General features: G+C 35.6%; 1 protein-coding gene across 3 annotated transcripts in view; it reads left to right on the top strand.

Moving 5' to 3' along the window:
- Positions 1 to 18,142, top strand: part of MTX2 (metaxin 2) — a 60,898-nt gene that overhangs the window by 7,501 nt on the left and 35,255 nt on the right. For 2 of the 3 annotated variants that reach the window (XM_007112010.4, XM_007112008.4), the window contains exons 3-5: positions 10,128 to 10,190; positions 15,253 to 15,300; positions 16,350 to 16,396. In XM_007112010.4, coding sequence (XP_007112072.1) covers positions 10,128 to 10,190; positions 15,253 to 15,300; positions 16,350 to 16,396 — 158 coding nt within the window. The remainder of the gene's footprint in view (positions 1 to 10,127; positions 10,191 to 15,252; positions 15,301 to 16,349; positions 16,397 to 18,142) is intronic. The other variant, XM_007112011.3, reaches the window with a different exon arrangement.

Below are 18,142 nucleotides of genomic sequence, written 5' to 3' on the forward strand. Positions count from 1 at the left end.
CACAGGCTCCGGACGCGCAGGCCCAGCGGCCACGGCCCACGGGCCCAGCCGCTCCGCGGCATGTGGGATCCTCCCAGACCGGGGCGCGAACCCGGTTCCCCTGCATCGGCAGGCGGACGCGCAACCGCTGCGCCACCAGGGAAGCCCCCTAATCTTTTGAAATCAGGACAATATCTGTTCTGTTCTTTATTTAGAAGCTCTGTAAACTATGTAAAGGATGAAAAAGAGACTTGGAATATTTCATTTATCTCATTGTGGGCATGCAGGTGCTTAATTATTTAAATTTATTAATAATTTCATTCTCGCAGTTGCATTAATTTATGGTATGATCTAGGAAAGTAGTCTTACAGGTTCCATGGCACCCATATGTAAGCATTTTGAAAGTAAGTATAATCAATATAGGCATATTTTTAAAATTTTGTTTTTATATCAATAATAAAGTGCTTTTTATTCCATCTTTCTTCCACATGAATACTGGGAAATTTGGACTTTGAAAGCATTTCAGAAGCATCTTAAAGGCCCAAAGTGGAAACTATGGGTTAAAAGTCCTTTGTAAAATAGAAGTGATGCTATTGCTCACAAGATTTATTAAGAGTGAAGGAAATGGTAGTCAAGGCTCTTACATCTGTATATCTAATATCTAATAATTGCAACAGATATTTGAAAAAATACAATGCGTTCAATTCTTTTCCTCTTGAAAATAAAGATATTTTGTTAGTTATTTGTAGTCCACATTCTGAGGATTCTCCAGTATTGAGGAAGGCACTGAGGAATTATTGAGAAGTTATTGAAGTGGCCATTACATTTCAGAGAATCTTTTTTCATTTGTATTAGTTATATGAATAGACTCATACGTAGTGCTTATCACCTTGGCACATGTAAAGTTGATATTGAAGGGGCAGATGGAGAAGCAAAACAAAGACAAAATAGGTTCTACTTCAGATTAGAGGCAAAATACAGTTTATTGACAGCAGTGTGACCTATTTTATCATATGAATAGGTTGAAAACCAGATTCTTAAAGGCAATGTTTATTTCCTTTTAGAAAACTTTGGTATGCTGTTAAGATCACTTGAAAGGCTTGTTTTGATCGTATAATAGTCCATATTAAGCATAATGTGAGTTTTGATTTTCTTGTGTGCTTCATTAACATTCTGTACTCTGAAATTACATGACTTTTCATTTTTAACTTAAAAGATTTTGGTGATGTATGCCCCATAAAATGTTTCAGTCTTCTGTGAAGACTTTTGAGTTATTAATGTTAGCTCAAGCCTTTCATATATGAGTGAAAATTGAAAGAAAACTTGAAACTTCTTAACATTTTTCAAACATTTTTGATATTTCTTGATAAGCAGTTTTCAGTTGGGCTGAAGATGTCAAATGAAGATGAGATATTAAATTCAGGCTTCTCATTTTTTGTTCAAAGACAGAAGTTATAATATTCAGCAAACCCAGCTACAGACATTTATGTGTAGAAGTTTCTGCCTTGCCAGTAAGAGAAATGCACGTTTTAATTTTTTATTGCTTTGTAAATGATCCTGTACTCTATTCTTGAACACTTTTCTTATTTTTGTACTCTCTATAAATGAATCATGGTTTTGAACTTTCCTACATCAGTAATAAAAATGAAATTTGATTGGTTAGTAATAAAGAAGATTCTTTTCATAAAAACAATCATTTTGTCATGGCAATTCCCATTAACTGTAACTGCATTAGCAAAATAAAAACCATAAAAAGCATTTCATTATGCTTCTACACTTAGCTATGTTTTTGTACTGATTATATATTTTTATCTCTAAGAACTTTTATAAACCAGAGAAGTTTCTTCATGGCTTAACCTGAGATGTTAACATTCCTAATTTGGTTAGATGGTTTTATTTCCAGACTTATAGCAATTTTTTGCTGTCAGATATCTTTTAGGCTTTAGATAGCAAAAGACCTGCTTGTATTTTCCACAGAATATATTTTTAGGTTGAGTATCTAATTTGCATTAGGTGCTCTGCTAAGTGCTGGGGTACAAAAATGAGTAACAGTTGTTGCGTTTGGTGAACTTACATTCTTGTGTTGGACAGATCCATTGAAACAAATACAAAGTGGTGTATCCTGTAATAGAAATGCTAATTTACTGAGTCTTTTACCTCCTTTCTCTCAAACTGAATTAGGGGTGTTAGATATTTAGTGAACATCTCAACTCCTCTCCCTGCCCCTCACCTTCTGTCTAGCGCACTTGTGATTATTTTTTTTTACCCAGTTCATATTTCATCTCCTCTCTTGAATTCTTTCCTGTCTTCCTCAAGCAGATTGTAATTTCTTCAAGAGGATTCCTGTAGTGCTTTATACATCCCTCTGGTCTGATGCTTATATTAATAATTGTTACTGAGTACATTCTGTGAGCTTAGAGACTGTATATGGCATTTACATAGTTTATCTAATTTTATTCTTCCAAGAACCTTACAAGGTAGATGATATTTCCCCTTTTTACAGATGAAGTAAATGAGGCAAGAAGAGGTTATGCAACTTGGCTAAGGTCGCTTAGGCAATAAGTTGTAGAGTTGGGAGGGGAACCCAGGCATGTCTCACTTCAAGACCTATGTTTTTTCCCTACGCCACCTGTATTCATTTATTGTATTGTAAGTGGTTATGTGTATCTCAGTCACCTCTTCTCACTCCCTTTGCTCTGTGCCCCCGACCCGCTCAACAAAATTAGATCTTAGAGAGCAATGGCAGTTTTATATTCATCTTTGTCTATTTATCATAGTGCCTGGTACATTTTCCAAGTTTAATAACCTATGGTTGTTTAGTTAAATGCTTTAATGTATTTTTTTCTGCCTCTCTGAGGATTTTCTATCCCTGTGCTTCTGTTCATGAAGGGATTCTGTGATGGTTAGTCTATGTTATCTTACTTCTTGTTTGTTTTTTCTTGTTGTTCTTGGGGAATCTGGCAATTCTGCCAAGATTTCTGCAGGTATAACAACAGATCAGATCCTCTGTAGGGAGTCATTTGTTTCACAGCTAGCTGAGAGGAGTGAGGGAGGAGGAATAGAGAGTTCTTTGGTTACCAAGCTTGATATGAGAGAGTGAGTAAATGTCCCGTACTAGAAAAGGGCAGATACTTAAAATAATAGGTACTATTGTTACAGTGATTGTAATTGGTTTAGAGTAGTGGGGAGGATTGTTTCTTAGTTGGAGGGACATTTATTTTCCATTTTCTAGGATTAGATTTAGAGAACCATTAAATCTTGAAAGTTAACACTGTTAACAATGTTGAGGTCTGATACTTGTGTGGGACTGTTTGTCTTCTCTCTGTTTTTTTGGCCAGATACTGCACTTTTAATCTTAACCAGCTGTTTTTGCATAGTTCTGCTATTGATCTCATATTCATCTCTATTTCTGAGAAAAGTTCAGACACAGTGTCAGTGTTTCCTCTTTTATGAATTACAGATTACCATTTTTAAAAAGAGAATTCAAATTTTGAGTCCTAGCTACAAGGTTCCTCTCTATTCATAGTCACCTGGAGTTGGCCTGCTGTTTATTGGAAATTAATGAAAAATGGTGGATCTTTTTTATAATGGGGCGCAGTCTAAACATAACCATTTGAGAGGATGACACATGAATCCTTACTAAGAATGGAAGGTTTTCAGTTTAACTTGTATTCATTTTAGCCTGAGTTATTGGCTTGCTGATGCTGTGAATTTGTTTTCTTCACCCTTGTTAACCTCCAGAAGTTTGTCAGTTTTATGAAATTGATCCTTGAATACCATTTTGAAATTGATCTCTAGTGTCACATAGATAGTTTCAGATGGCTCACGTTCAAGTCTCATAACTAGTAACTTAATTTTACTTTCCTTATTGATTACATCTAATGGAAAAACTATCATTTAACCACTTTTTGGTTCCAAAGCAAGTGCAGCCTCAGTTCATTAGTCTTAAAAGCTTATTCTGGAACACTATTAAATTGCAACATGTTACTAAAGCATGTTTTAAAACATGGCTTTAAGCCATATCCACAAATACTTAAGTAGAATAAGATGGGCAAAAATCTTCTTGAATAAAATTAATCTACATAGATCCTTACTGCCACATTCTATGAGGCAAATGAATGAAAGGGGTGAAAAGAACTTAATCTTATTTCAAGTGTACTCCATGTCCTGCGGACAGTACTTTTTTTTTTTTTTTTTCATTGTGGTCGCAGACCATCTGCATCAGATTTACTGGGAGTGTGTGTGGCAAGTTTGGATTCTTGGCCCTCGTTTCTACAGTATCAGAATCTCTGAGTTTAGGGTTTGGTGGAAATATGCAATTTTACAAAGTTCCTTAGGGGATTCGTATACATTAATGGTTGAGAACCATTGTTGTAGGATGATTGTAAATTCTTTAATTATAATTAATTAATTATTACAATTATTACCTAAGAACATTTATTTGTGGGCTTTGTAAGAGGTTAGCTAATACAGTTCTGTGTTCATTGAATCTGGAGCCAGACTACCTGGGTTCAAACCCTGGCTCTTGTCACTTATTAGTCACTGTGACTTTGGCAAATTACTTATGGTTGTACCTTAATTTTCTTATTGTAAAATAGGGATAATAATAGTAGTGTCTACCTCATAAAGTTGTTGTGAGGTAGTTACTATATCAAGCACTTAAGTGCACAATAAATGCAATAAGTCTTTTAAAATCTATTTCGGCTTTACTGAGGTATAATTTGTATACCTTTTTTAAGTGTACAGTTAATTTTTAAAATATATTTACAGAGTTGTGATTATAACCACAATCCAGTTGTAGAAGAAACACTTTCATCACCCCCAAAAGAAATTTCTTGGCTGTTTACAGACATTCCCATTCCCATCCCAGCCTGAGTCAACCACTAACCTACTTTCTGTTTCTGTAGATTTGCCTATTCTGCACATTTCATATAAATGGAATCATACAATGTGTTTTCTTTAGTGACTGGCTTTTTTCACTGGGAATAATGCTTTTGAAGTTCATCTATGTTGTAACAGGTATTAATGCTTGGCTCTTTAGAATAGTATTCTATGGTATGGATATACCACATTTAGTTTATCAACTCATCAGTTGATGGTCATTTAGGTTGTTTCCACCTTTTGATTACTGTGAATAACACTGTTGTGAACATTCTTGTACAAATCTTTGTGTGGATATGTTTTTCCATTTCTCCTGGGTGAATACCTAGGAGTGGAATTGCTGAGTCATAATGGCAATTCTGTGTTTAACATTTTGAGAAACCTCCAAACTTTTTATATTCCCACCAGCAATGTGTGAGAGTTCCAAATGCTGTACATCTCTAAACATTTGTTATTGTCTGTCTTGTTGGTTAAAGCCATTCTGGTGGGTGTGAGGTGGTGGCATCTCATTGTGGTTTTGCTTTGCATTTCTCTAATGACTCATGATATTGAGTATCTTTTCATGTGCTTGTTTGGCCATTCACGCATCTTTGGAGAAATATCTATTCATATCCTATGCCCATTGAAAGGATTGAGTTATTTGTCATCTTTGTTATTGAGTTGTAAGTTTTTTATGTATTCTAGATACTAGCTGTAAGGGTCTTAAGGGACTCTTAACTGCTGTCACCATCCCCCCTGCCCCCCACCATTATCATCTGCCTCAGTAGCAGTCTAGGTAGTTTTTGACCAGAATGAGGTAGATTCTCATTATTCTCTAGTTTCATTTGGGCACCAACTTTGCTTGTAAGAGAGAAGTTCTGCCCTTTACAAGTTTTCCTGAATTTTCAATCTGTTTTGCTTTCCTTCTTCTGCCTCCTGAGTGGCAGGATATTAGAACCCATTTGCCTTGGATATTCTAATGTATCATTCATTCTTGTGCCCTCACTTTGAATCATTTTAGTCCTTTGTTTACCACTTTGTTACAAATGAATAGGTGGTTGGAGATATTGATGAAGGATTTGTGGGGTTGATGATTTGTCTGCCATGGGCTTCTGGAGTTTGTGTACTGTTTTATGTAATTTTTTTTCTTAGTTCTGTGTAACATGTAGACAGAATTAAGCCTTGTTATGTGTGTATTAGATAATCTTTATTGTTATTTTCAGATAGGCTCCAGTATTCATCAGAGTTTTAAACTTGAAACATTATAAAGGTAACAGATAGGGAGATGGGTCATATGGTACCACTAAAGTCTAAGTGCCTTAAAGGCAGTTACTTGATTTTCTTTATAATTTTATCCCTAGTGCTTAGAATGGTGCCTGGCACATTATATTCAGGGTGTGTGTGTGTGTGTGTGTGTGTGTGTGTGTGTGTGTGTGTGTGTATGTGTATATATATACGTGTGTGTGTGTATGTTCTGTGAATATTTATTGAGCGACTGATAAAACGGATTTGTAGAATGTGGCTTAATTTACTTTCTAAAATGAGAGCTATGTACAGTTTACTACACATACTTATACGCAACAAGCAATAAAGAATATGCAGTGGATTCTGATGTCAATCAAGTTTTTAAGGACTGATGATAACTTGTAGCCAAGGGAATGGTTCTAGTGTGAATCTTCTTCCAAAGTCTGGCAATCCCTTTGTATTTTTGTCTTCCACTTCTCTAGTCTGTCTTAGAATGTCTGCTCCTTGCTTCAGGACCCTTATTTCAATCTAAGGTATTCTTTAATCTTTCTATCTGCACTTCCTTGCAGTATATTTTTTAAGTGCCTCCTATGATCTGAATGTTTGTGTCCCCTCCAAATTTATGCATTGAAACCCTAATCCCAAGGTGATGGTATTAGAAGGTGGGGACCGTTGGGAGGTGATTAGGTAATGAGGGCAGAACCCTCATGATTGGAATTAGTGCCAAGAGATCCCAGAGAGCTCCCTAGCCCCTTCCACCATGTGAGGACCCAGCAAGAAGTCCGCAGTCAGTGACCTGGAAGAGGTCTCCTACCAGAACCCAACCATGCTGGCACCCTGATGTTGGACTTTGAGCTTCCAGAACTGTGAGAAACAAATTTCTGTTGTTTATAAGCCACCCAATCTGTGGCATTTTGTTATAGTAGCCCAAGTGGACTAAGACAGAGAGTAGCCTTACCACTGTTACAAAATACTACCTGTCAGTGTTTTAAGTATTGGAACTATTTTAAGTTTATGGAAATGACAGCATGGCACTACACCTCTCCATTCTCTAACATGAGCCACTTTCTTTAAATTTTTTAAAAATTGAAGTATAGTTGATGTACAATATTGTATAAGTTATAAGTGTACAATATAGTGATTCACAATTTTTAAAGGTTATATTTCATTTATAGTTATTATAAAATATTGGGTATATTCCCTGGGTTGTATGATACATGAGCCACTTTCTGACATGAACATTGATCTCCAACTGTTGAGGTGATGGGAGATTTTTTTTTTTTTTTAAATAAATTTATTTATTTATTTTTGGCTGTGTTGGGTCTTCGTTGCTGTGCTCGATCTTTCTCTAGTTGCAGCCAGCGGGGACTACTCTTCGATGCGTTGCTCGGGCTTCTCACTGCGTTGGCTTCACTTTGTTGCAGAGCACGGACTTCAGGCGCGTGGGCTTCAGTAGTTGTGTCACGTGGGCTCAGTAGTTGTGGCTCGTGGGCTCTAGAGCACAGGCTCTGTGGAGCATGGGCTTAGTTGCTCCGCGGCATGTGGGATCTTCCCGGACCAGGGCTCGATCCCATGTTCCCTGCATTGGCAGGTGGATTCTTAACCACTGCGCCACCAGGGAAGTATGAGAATGATTTTAAACTCTTATTGTGTGAAGAGTCACGTCCTGCTTACACATCCTATGTAGTATCATTAAACATCCCCTATGAGACAGTACCTCAAGGATATCGCTATTTAATCATTTCATGATCAGTATTATCTGGGATATAGTGTTATCTTTGAATTGTACTATAGTTTGCAGGCTGAATTGTTGAATCTAATATATAGCTCTTAAAATTCTAGCTTTGATAAAGTCACATGTCATCATATTTTAACTCTAAACATCTTAAAAATCTATTTTAAATGAAGGCTTCATATCATAACTGCCTAAAACTTGACAGGTGTTGAACTTAGTGTCTATGTTGATATCACTGAGATGATCAGTATAGTATTTATGTCAAACAGTAAATTTATTTCCTTCTTTTTTCTGTGTGTCTTGCAGTAACTTGTCCATGTTTAAGAGCTGTCAAATTTCTTTGAGCATTTTGTTATATTAGTCGTATTTGCATTTACACCTTTGGCAGAACGACATCCAGATTTGGAGATAGGTTGCATGCGTTTCTTATTCCTTTAGACTGTCTAAATAGTCTTTGGAAGCGGAAGAGATGACATCTATGAGCTTTTGGAATCTAGTTGCCTAAGGATAAACTGGGTTTGACTTCATTAGTGCACAAATGATAGGTTTGTGTACAGTTATTATAGCATTAATCAATTTGATGGATTGGAAATATGACAGTACTGAAGCAGCATGTAATATTAGTGCCTATTATCCTACAAATTATGTCTTCACCTACATTCATATGCCAGAGGAGTCATGTTGTACATTAAGAATGAAGAATTTAAAAAAAACCCCTGACAACAGAGGGCATCTCTTTTTATGGCCCTTCTCTTGTCCTTTTAGATTAGATCATCAAGAGATGGACTTTAGAATTAGACTTGTTTATTAGGTCATAGCACTTTCATACTGTGAAGTACCCTGAATTGAATGGAGTCGATAGATCATTTGACACCGGAATGACTTATCACCCAACTTGATACTATAGAGAATACTGCAGGTAAAATGGAGTCTTTAAGAAACCTAGGTATATACATATGTGAATTTGTTGGCCAGTAGTCATTTCTCTAAAAATTGTAATGGATTTGTAGTAAAGACTATTGATGTTTTTGTTATATTGGTTGATAAAGCTTAAAAATAATAGGTACCTTAAAGATAATTAAATGAGAATCAAGTATTTTGGGGGGCTATGGGTTTTGCTTTATCATGTGTGTATTTCTAACCCAAATTTATTTATTTATGCATTGTTTATTTTATATTAGGGCTTCCAAAAGTCCAAAAGTATGTATTCTCTCTCTTTCTAAGCTTTATTCTCCTCCAACATAAATACTTATGGGAGGTAGAAAATATCTTTGAAAAATTTAAAAACATTCCTCTGCATAAAAAAAGCTATCACTAAAGGCTGAGACTTTAAGAGGAATCACCTTTGCTCCTGGTAAAAGAGACACTAGTGTAAAATACTCAGGGCAGTTTTACCTGGGCAAAATTGGAAAGAAAGTAAAGGATAAAGGGGTTAAAAGACCTCTAATAGTGTTATTTGGATAGAAAGTTATGCGGTGTTCTGATTTTTGCTTTATTTCTAGATGTTTTTTACTTATACCTGTAAAATAGGAATATATTTCTTCTTTATAAAAATGATAAACACTTTCATGGACCTTTTGCTAGGGAATAAGAAGTCATTCTAATTTTCAAGAATGAATTAATATAGGTCACTAAGAGTATCTTGGAGTAAGTTATTGCTTTGGTATGAAAATGATATAGTAGTTTCTGATTGTGAAAGAATTAATTTCTGAAAGGTGGGTAGTTTTACTTTGGAACTCTTGTGATAAAGATTAGTTTTAAATGATACTTAGACCAAAAAAATTTAAATATTGCTTAATTTGAATTTCATATTTTGGCATGTATTGTACATATTATTATAAATGCCATATTCAAGTTCGGAGCAGTTGAGAAGCCTAGTCTTTAATAAATAATCTCAGGACCATAGGAATTTTCACATTCTAGGAACTTACTGCCTGGAAATGGAGATAAGATATTGACATAATAATAGAATAGAGAAGAAAGCAATATATGATATAAGACAAGTACAAACTGCTATGAGCAGTATAGATAAAGGAGAAATTAGATTTGTTTAGTTACAGAAGCCTTCTTGATAGAGGTAGCATTTTAAGCTTCGTCTTGAAAAAGGTGTAGGATTTGGGTATGTGGTGGGGAAGGAATATTCTGGACAGAGGGGAACAATTTGAGCAAAGTCACTAAGGTGAGGAAGTATGAAGTATATGGGGGAAATTTTAAGTACTCTGGCAGGATACAAGGGTCTTATTATTAGGTAGATGGGTAGGCAGGTATTCCCCACTCCCCCAATTAATTTGTGTGTGTTCTTTCCAAGCTTTCTTCGTGGTCAGAAAAGGTGATTTCACTAGAATAGAGGAGGACTCTTCTTTGTTCAAGGGTATGTGAATGGCTGGGTTCCCTGCTGAAACTTCAAATAAGTAGTTATTTAATTAGAACGGTGTTTTCCAAGGTGGGGTGAGGTATATATACACCCTGTTTTATGCAGGACAATCCTTTGAAGTACAGGAAGAAAATATTGGAACTTAGGTTTCAATTTATTATTTAAATGTTTTCTTTTTTAGTGTATGTTTTATAATGTGCATGATTTATTAGCTTAGGAATACCAGCCATATGATTGCCAAATCTATTTGGGTCTGCATACTCAAGTATTTTATTGATGGGGACATGAGATTTTAAAAAGTGATAATCCCTATGTTAAAGAATATGGAAAGGGGAATAGTGAGATGACTTGTCAGATGGTTGAGGGCCTTGTGTTGGTCTTAGGAGCATTTCAACAGTAATATCCAGTGAAAATTGTATATTTGGTATAAAACATAGAAACAGATTTCCAGTTTTAGGGTCGGTGCATAGGTAAGTTTACAGGATTAGATTCTGCCAACTATTTCAGGCAGCTGTTTAATATTTTTATAGTTGTGTTATTGGTTGTAGTATTGGAGTTCTCTGGGTAAAAGTTTCCCATTTTTTGGCCAGGTTGTGTAGTTTTCTTATCTTCCCTGCTTCATTCTTAGCCTAAACAGTACAGAATCATAATAATGATAGTAGTAATAGTAAACACAAACATTTATTCAACCAGCATTTACTGATTGCCTGTTTGGTGCTAGGTTCTAGGAATGAAGTGGTAAGCAAAAATCAGACACGAACACTGGATTCATGTGCTTATTTTCTAGTGGGGGAGGTAAACAAGTAGTCCTCAAATCCCTGTAAAAATGTTGACTGTGATAAGTGGTACAAAGAAGTGTGCATCTTATTCAAGCTTGAAACAGAGAGGATTTGAACTATTCCAGAGGTCACCGAAGTCTTCCCTGAGGACAGGACCAGCTACATAATTTGTAGGGCCCAGTGCAAAATGAAAATATGAGGCCCCTGTTTAAAAGAACAGGGGCCTCAAGACTGGCGCGGCAGAACATAAAACCACCCGTGGAGCCCTTCTAAGTACGGGCCCTGTGCAAGCTGTTCAGGTTGTAAGTCCATGATGCTGGCCCAACCTGAGGAAGTGATGTTTTTGCTGAGATGTAAGGACATGAAAGGAGGGGAAGATAGCTCCAGGGTAGAGGAAACAGCTTAAATGCATCTCTGGGGCAGGAAGGAACGTGATGCATTGAGAAACTGGGTGAAGGCCATTGTGGCTGGTGTACAGAGTGGGTGGAGAGGAATGATGAGGCCAGAGAGGGAGAGAGGGTGATGTGTAAGGCCAAGTCGATCTTTATTCCAAGAGCCACACAAACTTGATGTGTATGAAGCATAAAAATTCCTTTTTGTTTTGTTTTGGGTTTTTTTGCGGTACGCAGGCCTCTCACCGTTGTGGCCTCTCCCGTTGCGGAGCACAGGCTCCGGACGCGCAGGCTCAGCGGCCATGGCTCACGGGCCCAGCCGCTCCGCGGCATGTGGGATCCTCCCGGACCGGGGAACGAACCCGTATCCCCTGCATTAGCAGGCGGACTCTCAACCACTGCGCCACCAGGGGAGCCCTAAAAATTACTTTTGATATGCAAATAATACCAGTAACTGGCACCTTGACAGTGTTGGACAACGTTGTCTCTCATTCCTCATTTTCTATCAGTCTCCTTTTCAGAAACGTTTAGTCTCACCTTCTATATTTATTCTAAGGCTGGCCCTTCCCTAAGGCAGGTTTAAAAAGGCTCTTCACATCAGGGAGAGATTTTGGTGGTAGAAATTGAAACTAGGATAGGTGAGTCATGACATTTTATTCATTATTGAATTAGTCTGTGGTCTAAAACATTTTAGGTTGACTAAAGTAAAACTAGTAAGAGATGAAAATGTCTTATCCCTGCATACTCTGCTATTTCTTGCCTCCTGGACTATGGATATACTGGAATTCCAAGCTGCTAAAATAGCATGGTTATATAGGTTTATATCAGCCAACTTGCTTTCTCTTTTTAAATGATAGGTTCTGTTTGTGAAGATACCATCAAATGTTTTGGCAGAGTTACTTTCTGAGAATTTACTTTCAATAATAATTCCTGAGTTGGAACATAGTTTGTATATTGGAGCAAGGAAAATATACTCTGTCATCCCCATTTCCAGCTTTAGGTTCTTAATAACAGAGTTTTTAGTATTTGTAGATAACTACTTTATGCTTATTTGCAGTCGGGTAATATGTTGCAAGATTTCTGTTACTTCTTCATATGTCAGTTGTATTACATCAGGAGAAAGGGGGTGATGACAAATGAACTTTTAACTGGAATTACTGAACACAGAAGTTCCTATTCATATGAGAACTCTGATACTGCAGAGTAGTGATGTAGCTTCTGATTTATCAAAGAACACTTAAATTATATTCAGCATATATTTAATGCTAAATGTATGTTTTTCCATTGTTTTGAAAATTTGTAATTCATGTCTAATATGTACACAAAATAGCTAACCAAAAGTTAAAATTACCAGAATATTTAATTAGAGTACCCTATTACTTTAACATAGTTGATAATTAAGTTCAGTAAAACTTTGATTAGCCAGAATGTTTAGGGGATTGACTGGTAGGTTTCTTTCTTTCCATGCACAATTAATGATCACAAACTGCACACAAAACATGGCACAGTGTGGCATACACAGATGCATATGACACATTTGTGCCCTCAAGGAACTTAATTTCAATGTCTTTGGGACTTTTGTAAATTTTATTCCTGTGCCTTATTGTTTCTTTAATAAGATTAATATAATGCATATAATTGAGTCTTTGATGATGTAGACTCTTATAATGAATGAACCTCGTTGTATGCGGTACGCGGGCCTCTCACTGTTGTGGCCTCTCCCGTTGTGGAGCACGGGCCTAGCCGCTCCGTGGCATGTGGGATCTTCCCGGACCGGGGCACGAACCCATGTCCCCTGCATCGGCAGGTGGACTCTCAACCACTGCGCCACCAGGGAAGCCCTTGTTTCTTATATAGATGTAAACAGTGTAGGTGTGCTGATCATGCAGTTTATCCTGAAAGGTTATTTTTTAGTAAATTGCTGATGTCAGCTTGTTTTTGTTTCCCTGACTTTTATTTTTTAAACTGTTACACAGGTTAATTGGGTTCTTATTGAAATTTTATTTTGTTAAAAAGTTTACAGTAACATATAGTAACATTTAGTTGCACTGCCGTTTTGGTATGTGAGTTGACATTCAGTAGCCTTTACGTATATGTATATAGACAGTCCCTAACTTACAACGGTTTGACTTACGATTTTTCGACTTTATGATAAAGCAAAAGTGATACGCATTCAGTAGAAACTATTTCAAATTGTGAATTTTGATCTCTGCTTGGGCTAGCGATATGTAACTAGATACTCTTGGTGCTGGGCAGCAGCAGGGAGTCATAGCTCCCAGTCAGCCACGAAATCACAAAATCAAGAGGGTGAACAACTGATACGCTTACCACCATTCTGTACCCATAAAACCACCCTGTTTTTCACTTTCAGTACAGTATTCCATAAATTACATGAGATATTCAACACTTTATTATAAAACAGGCTTTGTGTTAGATTTTGGCCAACTGTAAGCTAATGTAAGTGTTTTGAGCACGTTTAATGTGGGCTAGACTAGGCTATGATGTTTGTTAGGTGAGGTATATTAAATGCATTTTCAACTTACAGTGGGTTTATCGGGATGTAAACCCATGGTAGGTCAAGGGAGGTCTGTAAGACTGTGGATAAGTGTGCAAAACTGTGTATGGTCCAATATTTGCTTGTTGACTTCATGTATTATCCCTAAGTATGAGTTTAATTTTGTGTAGCCCAGACCAAACCAAAATTTATAATTTACAATAATATTACAATTTTTTTCTTTTCATTCTAAAGTGGAAGTAAAAGGAAATTAAGGCGTCCACCCCTCCCTCCCACTCCTGACTGTTTTAGTGCATCTTAAATGATCAGTCTTAAGAAAAAAGTGCTTCATGTGTATAAATTTCTTTTTTAAAAAACCGGCTGGAAGTATATATTAAAAAAATAATTTCTTACTGTGTTACAGAGACTGTATTAATTTAAACACAGTAAGAAAAATACCAATTATTATCAAATTTCATATTTGACTTTCTTGCTGACAGCAAATAGAGTGTTAGAATTGGTGATTCTGATGTTTTATGCCTTTTACAAAGAAGAATTCAACAAATGATATACTGTATATTCTGTCAGTGGAGGCATTGCTTCTTAAGTGCAGTTGATCAGACAAATTCAAATCTAGTGCTTTTTCCAACAACTGGTAGGTTGCTGATATTCTCTTTGTAGTTGGAGTCTTCTCTGGATGAGAGATTGAGTCAAGGTCAAGCCTGGCTTCAGGCCTAAAATTAGCTTTAGCAGCTCTATTTCACATTGTAGGTACTTAACTGCTTCATCATGTTACTTTCCTTTGTTTTTGTGAGATGGTATTGGTGAGATCAAGGCAATGAAATGTAGACAGCAACAGGATTCCTCTGTCTGTTTAAATACTACCAGCTTATGAGGAAAGATGCACAGCCTGATACAGATGTATTTGATTCTTTCATACAGTGTTGTCTTTTGAAAATTTACTTCATTAAAAGTTTACAGTAAAATATTATAAATATTGCTTCACTATTTTTCTTCTTGATAGTGAACTGAAATTCAGTATCTTTTTATATGCATGAGTAACATTTTGGATATGTCTGTGTTTGAAGGAGGCTAAAGGAATAGTAGCATTTAGGCTGTTTTATTTTTAAAATTTTCCCCTTTGATTGGGCAAGATGTCTTCCACCTCCCCATAAAAAATGAAACTGCCACGAAACATTCACTTAAAAGAAATTATCTAACTTGCTTGTATAGGTTCCCATAGAATCTAAAGTAGTGTGACTAGTTGCCATATTTAAGATATCCTTGGCAATTGACTTTAAATGCTCTAGGCAAATGTATGTGATTATTAATTTGGTTGGTTATTGATATGTTTTTGCCCTATGTGCCTAATTATCACTGTTGTGTTTCCACAGCTGCAGAACCTTGGCCTGAAAATGCTACATTATATCAGCAGCTGAAAGGTAGGTACTTGTTCTCAGTTAAAAATGGCTTTGTATCAAAATATATTTATTACCAAAAACACCCTTCAATAATATAATCCTTTGCAAAGAGAACATAAAACATAAAGAACGGATTCCCTTGTATAATTTGTCTAGGAGATTTTACCTAAATTTATATCTGCCAGTGTAAACCAACTATTCATGGCCTATAAGGTCCTTAGTTTATTATTGACTCATTATATTGGCTGCTGTAGGCAGTGTAAAATTATGTGGTTGCAGGAGCAGTTGGCAGATTTACTGTGCCAATAGCTGACACAGCAGATTTTTGAAGTCCTGTGGTAAAGTGGGCTCTCAGTAAAAAGGAACTGTTAAAATGTATAGGCTAGGATGGTTCAGGCTCCCTTTAGCAGCTCTTCATATATCATCAGGTCACATTATGGACCCCATTTGGGGCTCAGCAGCCTGCTACAGTTGTCAGAAGACTGCAAAGTAATGAAGACTAATAGGCAGCAGCCCTAGTCTTCTAAGCATGGAATTTTTATTGCAGCGAACTTGTCATCTTTCTTTTGTGTGACAGACCTAGACACACTGTGTAATATTAACTGTAAGCTGGTTTTATATGACTTTGAATGCTTTTACTTTTAACTAGAAAGGTTTGAGTAGAGATACTGTTTTACTGAATTTTAATGAAAAGAAGAGGAATGTTTCTTGAAAACTTGGAAAACGAATTTGTTTTTAAGTGAGTGATTTTCATTACATATTGTTGATAAAATACAGTAAGTGATCAATTAGTTTTAGAGGAAATTGTTGATAAAATACAATAAGTGATCAAATAGTTTCAGAGTAAATAGTTTTGTTTCATTGTTATTTACATACTATGATAATTTAATCAAAATTATAATCACACATTGATATAGACATATGGACACAACAGCATTGATATAGAACTTCATGATTACATTTTCTTTTTAGAAATAGGAATAGTTTTTAAAAATAAAAACACTTATAAATGTATTTTACTTGTTTAGCAGTTATGCTTTTGACTCAGACCTTTCATTGTATTTACACAGGGGAGCAAATTTTGCTTTCTGACAATGCAGCTTCTCTTGCTGTGCAGGTAAGTATGTAAATAATGTAATTTTTAAAATTTTGAGTTCCAAATTTTTTTTCCTCTCCAGTCTGATACTGTATGTTTAGAATTTTTTGTGATTTTCATTATCAATATAACATCTCTTTGTGAAGTATAATTTTATTATGTAATATTATTCAGATAATTGTCAGTATGTAAAATGAACATAAAAATCTTCATTATTCATTCTTTTTATAAACATCACTTATGTTGTAGGTGCATTTTCTTTATTCGCTGTTTTGCTTTTGGCTAGATATGATGGTATTGATTATTTGGGGTAATATGTTCATTTATAGGCACAAAACTATTTTCTAACTTATTTGCAAAGATTTATTCACTACATATTTTTAAGCATCATTCTCTCATTCTTCGCATTCTAGCCTTAATCCATTTGGTAATCATGAAGCAAAAATATTCTTCTCCAGCCATTCCTTATATATTTATCGATTACATTAGTGTCTGTTATCCCCAGACCACTTACTGAATATAATCTCTTCAAGTTGTATATCACAGTTGTGTAATCCAAAGGATTAGTGGCCCTGTAAACTTTAAACTGCACTATAGGAAGAATAGGTTACTTGGGAATTGTTTGCCTTAAAAAAAAGAGAAATGTTTATGTAGATTATGGAATTATAATTATTGAAACATTCTACATATTTAGTTGCCATTTGGTTAGCTTACACAGTTTGAATCACAAAGAGGATTTTATTGTGTAGCACCTAAAAGATAACTTAAAAGAGAAATCTAAGACATGACATTTGTTGGAGATGAGACTGTGAGCTTCTTGAGGACAGAAAGAAAAGGAAGAAGAGGGACTGCTTTGCTGCGTTCTAGGCATGATGCTAGGCACTTGGTCATCTTGTTTGTTTAAAATTCAACTTGATATCATCTGGGCTTAATAACTGTGTCTGATACATAGTATGTCATTCAGTACATTTTAATTTTGTTTAAGGCAGGGAAAGAAGGAAAAGATAGAAAGAAATGTGTTTGGACAATAGTTTATTTGTATGAGTATGAGCTTTTTTAAGTTTCTTTCTTTTAGAAGATTTATATATTTTTACCAAGAATATAAATTTTGTTTATTTTATTTACTTACCTATATTTTATCTTTAGGCACTAGTACTATAACTAGTGTATTTTCTTTCTTACGGTAATCTTTGAGAGGCAGAACTTCTTAGTTGGTTATATTTAATAAATATGGACTTTATACTGCCTTTTTGGCAGGGGGGATAAGGAAGTTGAAATTTAAGTTTAGTTTTCAAATACTAATGACACAGTGCCTAGCTTATAAAATGTACTCAGTAAATATTTGTTGAATGAAGGGTTTATAAGTGTGGTAGAAGCAATCTTGCTTGATAACTGATAGCACAAGTAAATTCTTTGCTGTGTGTGAAATAGTGTCTTCAATCTTTTTACTTTTGAAAAGATAGCTTCAGGGCACAGTGAAATTTTTTTTTAACATCTTTATTGGAGTATAATTGCTTTACAGTGGTGTGTTAGTTTCTGCTTTATAACAAAGTGAATCAGCTATACATATACATATATCCCCATATCGCTTCTCTCTTGCGTCTCCCTCTCTCCCACCCCTGTGTCCTCAAGTCCATTCTCTAGTAGGTCTGCGTCTTTATTCCCGTCCTGCTTCTAGGTTCTTCATGACCCCTTTTTTTTTTTTTTTTTTTTTTTTTTTAGATTCCATATATATGTGTTAGCATACGGTATTTGTTTTTCTCTTTC

Source organism: Physeter macrocephalus, chromosome 2 (genome assembly GCF_002837175.3).
Source record: "Physeter macrocephalus isolate SW-GA chromosome 2, ASM283717v5, whole genome shotgun sequence".
Lineage (NCBI taxonomy): Eukaryota > Metazoa > Chordata > Mammalia > Artiodactyla > Physeteridae > Physeter > Physeter macrocephalus.